Source organism: Plectropomus leopardus, chromosome 18 (assembly GCF_008729295.1).
Source record: "Plectropomus leopardus isolate mb chromosome 18, YSFRI_Pleo_2.0, whole genome shotgun sequence".
NCBI lineage: Eukaryota > Metazoa > Chordata > Actinopteri > Perciformes > Serranidae > Plectropomus > Plectropomus leopardus.
In genome coordinates, this window is record NC_056480.1 from 16,094,425 (window position 1) to 16,103,396 (window position 8,972).

The 8,972-nt window shown below is 37.3% G+C and overlaps 1 protein-coding gene across 1 annotated transcript; it reads left to right on the forward strand.

Annotated features, from left to right (window-relative positions):
- The first annotated feature begins 833 nt into the window (after positions 1-833).
- fam221a (family with sequence similarity 221 member A) lies at positions 834-4,800 on the forward strand. Its single transcript, XM_042507217.1, has 6 exons — positions 834-932; positions 1,155-1,331; positions 1,530-1,720; positions 2,208-2,281; positions 3,041-3,173; positions 4,566-4,800. The coding sequence occupies exons 1-6, from the start codon at positions 868-870 to the stop codon at positions 4,673-4,675; spliced, it is 750 nt and encodes a 249-aa protein (XP_042363151.1). The 5' UTR covers positions 834-867; the 3' UTR covers positions 4,676-4,800.
- The last annotated feature ends 4,172 nt before the right edge of the window (positions 4,801-8,972 follow it).

Genomic DNA, 8,972 nt, shown 5'->3' on the forward strand with positions numbered 1-8,972 from the left:
CTGAAACATTTCACTCAATGAACCTGATTCAAAATTCAAAGTTCTCCAATAATGAATGGTAAATAATGAATGTGCTCATTATTTGTTGCTAAATTTTACATTCATAAAACTCTTTTAAAGAAGAAATTGCCCTGATATACCACTTTCAAAAAATCTGATATAGATTCATATCTCAAAACAATGTCAAACATAAAATTATGTAATAAAAAGCTAACCAAAACTATTAATCAATGCAAATCTTGCAGCTTTATTATATGAATAATATGGTAAATCCCTCTGTGTGTTCATATTTGTGTTATTTTGTTTTATTCCAGGCTATTTTACTTGTCTGTTTGGTTTTTACCTACTTATCTTATTTTAATTTGTACATTTTTTGTATTGACCATTGAATGAACCGTTTACAAAACTGGTAATTAAAAAAAGGAGAAAAAAGAAGTAATAATAAGTCACATTAAGCACAGGAAAACCATTAAGAAACAGACAGTCTAAATTAAAAAACAACTAAACCAGTTCATATAGTAAACAATACAGTCTCTGAACTAGAAAAGTGTTGTCAGGGCGTTAGCTAAGCTGCTAATTTTAATGTTAGCGTAATGTGAGTTTGTTTAGCCCACATGACACATTTCCTCTTCTTTTTCTCTCTCCCTCTTTTTGTGTGTGTGTGTGTGTGTGTGTGTGTGTGTGTGTGTGTGTCAGAAAAAGAGACCTTATAGAGAGAGCGCGAGCGTGTGAGTGTGCGTGCGTGTGTTAGAGTGCTGTGTGTGTTTGCAGTTCACTCTACGGCCGTTAGAGGGATGTCTACAAGCACTTCCATGGCAACTCAGTGGTATACAGAACAAAAAGCCCATCAGTTTTGGACTTTTGACAATGGAGACAGTATGTTTGGATAAATCAGCTTTACAAGCTGTGGATGATTACTGGGAGTACAGAAGGTTAGTCTTTGCTTTTATTTCCAGACTTTTGCTCATGTTTAGAGGTGTTTAATACACTTGTTAGCAAGCTAACATTTGACAACTAACATAGCTAGTCAATGCTAACTACAGAGGGAGTGACGAAACACACAATACAATACAACAAATACAATACAAATACTAAGATAACACAGTGTAGGTGAAGAATCATTACTTTTTCAAGTTGTGGTTTTGTGTTTAAAGGATTGTAGGTGAGGATGATGGAGGGACACTGTTCACTCCAGAGGAATATGAGGAGTACAAGAGAAAGATGCTCCCTCAACGACTGAAAAACAGGCTTTATGTGAGCTTTGGGGTCCCAGGAGGCATCGACTGCAAACTCATTGGTCCTGAGACACAGTGCTTTTTTTGTACACATAGGTAGTGCACAATGTAGTGATACATTGGTATTTTAGTGTGTTTTATTTTCTAAGCGTTGTAAACTAAGTGTCTTTGAATGCAATGAAAAGTGCTCTATATTTATTATGTACTATTATCATTAGATCAGACATCCTACTCCTCCACACTCACATAAGTAAAGTACACAAATATATGAACATATTATGGCATTTTGTCCAGGTACAAACAACATAAGACCGACTTTGATGTGGTTCCCTCTGAGCGACCCCTGGCCCTACCATGCCAGGTCAGAGGGTGTCATTGTCCCGCCTACCAGTATGTTCCCTGCATTGGGCCAAATCCTGTCCGCTGCAGGTGTAAACACTTACCTCAAGATCACAGTGAAGCTACTGGCCACTTGTGCAAAAAGTGTGAGTCTGCAATCTTTACATTTAAATATGTCTTTCACTGTAGCCCAAATAACAGACTGATTTCCCCACGATGCACCACAGGAAGTCATTCCCACCTGTGGCCATCAAAGTATCAAACATAACGTGTTCTGTTTCTAACATAACACATGCGCTTGATACATTGTATTGTAGCATAAGGCACATGCTTTTATATTTTTACACACCTTACACACTCAGCACATTATACATTTTTTGAATTTTTAAATATTCACATGCCAGTGCTAATTCGTTTTTATTATTATAGTATTTCTATTTTTACATGCTTTGTGCTGGTGCTTATTTCTACTTTCTAGCATTCTCTATGCTTGGCATCAGAGTGATTGTAATGAACCACAATTTCCCTCTGGGGATCAATAAACTATTTCTGATTCTGATTCTGAGTAACCCTAAAATCTCACCCAGATTATGCTCAAGATAACATACTTGTTTCATAATAACTGATTTTCAGGCACTTCCTGTTCTGGGTTCCAGACCTCCTTCACCTGTGGGTGCGGACAGCCCAGCTCTGTCCATCAGACCCTGGTGAGTAAAGTCATCAAACACATAGTGTGCAGAAACAATAAAAAGATTCACACTTCATATTCTGTATTTCTAACCAGATTAGAGAGATTCATTTTAAGATTTTGTACAATTTCGATCCCTCTAATGTTATGGTGTCAAGATTTAATTATGTCGATGAGAAATTTACATTTTATAAAACTGAATCTGAAAAACTGATACATTTGCTTTCATAGCTGTCCTCACTCTGTTAAGTTTTGGTCAGATCTGGAAATAGACCTTTTATGAAGTCACTTTATAAAACTCAGTCTCAAAGATGATATTGTTTATTTTGAAAGCTATGGTCACTCACTGAACTTTCAAAAGTTTTGACAAACCTCTTGACCCTGTTGGGTAAATTTTATATTTACATATCTAAATTTGCAAAGGCACCCCTCTCTTGCAAAGCTTTTTTTTCAGTTAAGTTTCAACATGTAAGTAACAAGAAAAGCACATCAACCCTACATCATTTTAACTTGCTATTTGGTCATTTCTGTTCTACATGATTTTAAAGTGCTGTCTTTTTGTTTGCTTATTTTTCATTTTGTTTGATTGCTTGATTTGCTTTATTGTTTAATTTCAACCTGTCACTTCTCTTATTGACAATTTGCACTTTCCATGATGTCTGATTCTGTATTATTCGATCTTTTAAATAAAGCTGAAAGAAACAAAAATATCACACTAATGCTAGACATTTTGAACTTTGAACTTAATTTGAACTCACATCACTTTATATTTTGGTAGGTTGAGACAAAACTGGAAAGAGAGGCACGCGGCCGGCCCATAGGCAGGGATGTCCCTTATGCTGCCATGGGGGGGCTGACGGGGTTCAGCTCTTTGTTGGATGGTTACCTCGCTTTGGAAGCCAGCAGCTCAGGTGAGCGACAGATGTGTATCATATGATTTATTACACTGCATGGATAGCTGCAGCAGAGGGATCCATTTTAAACATGTGTGGTAAAGGAGAAACACTCTACTCCTTGAAGCGTGGGTCTGCAGCTGTAGTCACACAATTTTTTGCAATGTTGGAACATTGTGGAGGTGTGTGAGCATTAAGGTGAAGAAAGTTCCTTTAAGAGACATGAGAGGGCAGCAAAGAGCAGCACAGAGCAGAGATTTGTTCAGGTCAAAAGGCTACAGGGTGCTACATTGATATCTCACTCAGACAACATTTGTTGAAGAGCTGTGGGCGATGCAGCAATCCACACATTTCATACTGTTGCGAGATTAATTGAGATTTACTTCTTTTAAGTATATGTGATGATTGCACAGAGCTCATTAACTGACATGCATGAAGTTTACGTGCACATGTAAGGAAAACAAATAGTTATAATGTAACAGTAATGAATGGATATTTAGCATGCCAAGTTAAGTTTGCAAATCATGTAAAGCTGTACTTTTGCAGCTTTTGAGAAGTCATTCTCACCTCTTCTGAAAACCATGAAAATGTAATTAATGACTGAATATGCAACATTAATTACACTCTTTTTACCCATTTATGCATCGTTAATAATGTATGATTTAATATGCTTTTGAATGATTACACCACGATTTAGCATTTGCTTTGCACAGAAAGTTCGATATCTCACATTCAAATGTCACACATATTGCATATGTATCCACATTAACTGTTATCTCTCAGTATATAGTTATATGCTTAAGTAAGGAATTTAGGAGTTTATGTATGATAAATAAATCTTTTGTTCATCAGTGACTGCAGTTAAATGCATTCTTTAACCATTTGAAATCTGGATCGACATCATTCAGACCCTTTTCGCAGGCATATAAACCTTTGAAACCTGGGAAGAAAGTGTCCCACCAATTGCAAGAATTTAGGAAAAGCTGCCAAGAAGATAATCTGAGTGACAGAGGGAGATTTTTTAAAAGGTGAAATGTCCAGGACACTAATTATAGTAATATATTTAAAGTTAATTACATTTACATTTTTAACACATTTTTTCTTTTTCTTTTGCTTTCTTTCTTTTTTTTCTAATTTTCAGATAATCCTCTTGTGATTTTTTACTAATTTGGGGTAATTCCTGTTAAGTTACTCATTGCCTTCTTTATATATTTGACAGACATTAATCCAATTTGCTCTGGTTTAAAGGGGATAAAATATAAACATTTTCTTTTAATAACATCTGTGCTTCAGATCCTGGTAGTTAATGCAAAAAAAACATATTTTGAATAAGTTTCTTATCTGTAAAGTGCACAGCATCAACTGCTGGTACCCATCACATGATTTCCATGATCTCTGTGTATTACTTAGATCATGTCAGAGAAGATGGCTGCCAGCAGAGACGCAGAGACACATCAAGGATCAAAGAAACTAAAGCATCCAGCTCCATTCGCCGTAAGAGAGGAACTAACAAACTGTGAAATACAACATCTGTCAAACCATCCATTAAACACTGGACAAGATTTCAAATAAATCCTACACATCTTCCGCTCTGAAAAATGTAGTCTTGCTCTAAGCGTAAGAACATTTGATTGTTTCTTTCCTTTTTCAGAAGTCTGTCTTTATCGGTGTCGTGACACAGGGGTGTAGCCAGCTGTCAGCAACAGTAGTGATTAAATGCCAACTCCCAACTAAACAATTAGCTGACAATATATTGATCAAATCAGAGCTTGGGGAGCAAGCGTACCATGATCCAGATTTCCAAGTTTGACACAGCTGATTGTTAATCTTTAAAGGTGGATTCTTCTTACTTGCAAGTAAAGCATGATAAGGAGATCTAATCTCTGGTATTTTCTGTGTTCTGGCTGCAATGTGAGCTGCAGAATACCATATAAACTCAAATATGTATCTGTGAGATTTTTTTTAAAAGATACGAGATTAAGATTATAAAATCCAAACAATTTTAGAATGAGTTGTTTTAAACTTTCTGATTTCCAGGGCAATTATGATGAATCACAAGGTTATACTCAGTTCAACATGGGAATACATAGCCATTTCTACTAATTCACAGTCATAATTGATATCGAAACTGACCCAGATTTGATTGCATTTTTCTAGCAACGCCTCATTTGTCTCTCAATACACGTTCCATAAACAGGTCAGTTTACACATCTGAGGTTTGTACAATTGATGTTCTGCTATTGAAAGAAATCCACCCACTCACCATGTCACAAAAAATAATACCAGAATCACAGAGCTCATGTTCAGCGATGAGCGCCGTTTTTTTAATTTGCAGATAGATGTACTGTCTCCGATTGATTAATCCCATTCCTCACGGCAGATCAGCAACGATGAGAGCTGATTTAATCCACGCAGTGAATGGAGATTAAAGCAGGTCATGTTTTTTTCACTTTCTACTTTCTTTAACTGAAAAATAAAATTAACAGGGATCTATATTAGGATTCACACCCACTCAAATGTTTCTACTCTGGCAAGTCAAACTGGATCAGCATCTACCCTGGTGCTGGCCATTCACCTGTGACGTCAATGTGAGTATTACCTGAGGGAACTTGGTGTGTGTGTGTGTGTGTTTGTGATTTGAACAGGTGTTTTCAAGGGAAAGGAAGTGGGGTTATGTCTGAAGGACAGCATGGATGCACCTGGGTCTCTGCATGCAGCCAGGTGCTGAAGAGGAAGCAAGTGGAAGGGATCCCATCTGAAAGCTGACACTTCAGATTCAGTGTGTATCTACGATGACCATGGCGTCACGTTGTCACAGGATAAAGTATGTACACGCACAGTCACAGATGCGAACGCGCTTTAAACCAATCATACTTCCCCTTCGCTACCCAGAACAGCTTTGTTGACTGCTAGAATCAAGCATCTTTTAATAAAGGCACACTTGACCTGTTTCTACTGCTTATTCCTAGACATTTTTTCTGACAGGGAAGAACCCAAATAATTTAAGACGTAGTGGGTTGACCAATTATAATACAAGATAATTGCCTCTCTATAGCAACCCTGTTCAGGAGGCTAATTGACTGTGGCCATTGGTTGAAGGGAATGACTACTATGCTTCCCTTATCCCCATGGAAACCATGCCCAGCTTGACTGACAGATCAAACAGTACAAATCAGGATGCTAGCACAGAAGATTAAATTGGCAATTACTGCACAAGGAAACACTTAATTACCCAAGTGACAGTTACGCTGGGCGCACACTGAGACGAAGAACACAATCCCCTAATTTCCCCACAGAGATGGAGAGAGAGGTAACAAAATCTCAGAGAGACACAGAGAGACACAACAGACTGACAGGTGCTGAAAAATCACTTCATACAAGATACTACTCACGGGGAAAATGCAGCTAGACAGAGAACTTCCAAAACTGCAAAAAAGATGGACAAGAACATCTGGTAGCTACTTTACTAACACGGTAAAACCCATGTGGATGTGAAGACCAGAAAACATGGTCTGAGTCCATGAAATCTGACAGGCATCTAAACCTTCGTAGTGATAATTATCAACTAAATTGAGTTCTACAGAGCATTTTAGCATCTTCTAGCTAATTGATTTGGTTTTCCAGCCTGTGACTTTACTGTTTTAGTTCACCATCACCATTTCTGACAGAGCAAGAATCAGTTTTTAGGGGAAAAAAAACAACAAAAAAACACTGTGCACCATGTGCATCACCAAACAACAGGCAGTAGAGGTTAGCGGTTAGCTAGATAACGCTAACCGCTAGCAGACTCCCTAAACTTAGTATTTTACCTGAGGGTGGTGCATTATGTCCTGCGTCACACACATTATTGTTATGTGCCTGATGCATGTTGTAATTGGCTTGCATTGGGGCATCTCATCAATTTCTAAATAAGATAGCAAAATTAGAAGCTGAAAGTTTTTTATTAACCCAATCTTGGCCTTAACCCTGAGAATAAACCTTACAATTCAGGGTTAACCCTTTTTTTTTTTACTTGCCCAGTTGGACAGGTGGGTTAGCAATCTACTTTCCCAAAGTCAGTTTTTATATGCCCTTATACAAATTGTTTTATTTATTAGTGGTTATCAAATAGTTCAGGTAATTGTTTTGAAAAATCACCATGTTTTATCCGACTTGCTCTCAAACTTGCAGCACATTGCACAGTACATAGTAAGAATTTTGCTGAAAAAAACATGTTTAATTCTTTTCTATCACTTCCACAATAAACAATTGCTATAAAAAAAATAGTTGCTAAACTTATTAGCTCAAAATGTCATTTAACTTGTTAAGGGCAATCAGGCTATTCTTGTTGTTGAGCCCTGAGCGAACTAAACGTCACATAATACTTGAGGGTGTATTATTATAGTCTAATTTATAACAGAATGAGATGCACTGGAGGACATGCAGATAAAAACACATGCATGGTTTATGCCATGGTAACACAATATTGTTTTCTAACGAGAATATTTTAATTTAGTAAATATTTCTGACATTTATCATAACATGACAGTATATGGACATCCATTAAGGTCTACCATCCCAACAGCTTTCTGTGGTGGGCAAACTTTGTATCAGCTTTTCATTAAAAATGGACCCTGTTCTAAACATCATCAATTCAGATTTTCAATGTGTGAGAATATTTCTTTCTTACCCTCTTCTGATTATCAGAAGAATCAGCCCGTTTTCTATTTAGGACAGATTTTACTCCAACCAAATACAGCTTGTTATACTTCTAAAAGGAACAAAAAACCCATCACAATCTCCCAAAAGCAAAGCAAAATCCTACGTATGACTTTGACACATTGGATGTGTGTGTGTGTTGCCTCTCTTTTGTGGTAGAAACAGTGGGAATTTGACAGTACAGCGACTTCATACAGACTCTGCTTCGATCCCCTGTCGACAGACTCCGGGAGGGGGATGGAGAGCGAGTCTTGAGAAATGGATTTTGCTTTTCCACAAAGCACAGAGATAACAAACACAAAGAGATGTTGTATGGCAGGGTTAAATCAATAGTAATGTTTGACTAACAGAAATGTGTTTAAACACATGCAGCCACACTCACACATAGACACACATTAACGCAGTGCATATGTTATGCCCACAAACATACACATGGCATACTATATGTCTGACAGAGAGGAATTAGTGCAACTGATTCTTGTTTGTAGACAGCAGTGTTATATCTGCACCACTTAGCAATAACATACTTGTAAAGGATTTAAGTGGTTTTACTTTATAGAGACCAAGTCAATAATACAGGGTCATGTAGGGTTACAATGTTACAGTTAAAGTTATATTTTGTTTTTCAGAAGAGGGTGAAATAATCCATATACCAGTTCCTGTTTAGTTAAAGTTATATAAAATGCAGGATTTTCGTTATGCCAGTCTGCAGTAGCAACATTCATGGATGTTTTTCCCATGGTGCTGCTACAGGTTGCAGGTGTAGCACCGTGACAGCTCTTGGAGAATGGCCGTTTAGGAAGCGCTGCTCGCTGCTGCCTCAGTATGAGAGTGCAGTGTGCTCCTTGCGATTATTTCCTTGTATGTCACTGCTTGTGCTCATAGAAATTCAGCATTATGCACCTGAATAATAACATTAAATCTCGAAATGTTTTTAATTTGCTGAATAAGTATTTGGACACACTCAATGGCTGACTGACAGCCATTTAGAAACATTTTGTTATTTCATGAATGTTATTTCAACTGCTTTTTAATGCATTAGCTGTACTGCTTGAATCATACATCTACCCTCCATTATCAGGCTCCTTGTCGCCCGTGCTAACATGATTTTCACATTAA

Excerpts from the sequence above, each read along its gene's own strand:
- fam221a (XM_042507217.1), top strand. The coding sequence starts at position 868 with ATGGAGACAGTATGTTTGGATAAATCAGCTTTACAAGCTGTGGATGAT. Across the intron at positions 933-1,154 it reads GATTACTGGGAGTACAGAAG|GATTGTAGGTGAGGATGATG; the intron begins GTTAGTCTTTGC and ends TTGTGTTTAAAG. Across the intron at positions 1,332-1,529 it reads TGCTTTTTTTGTACACATAG|GTACAAACAACATAAGACCG; the intron begins GTAGTGCACAAT and ends CATTTTGTCCAG.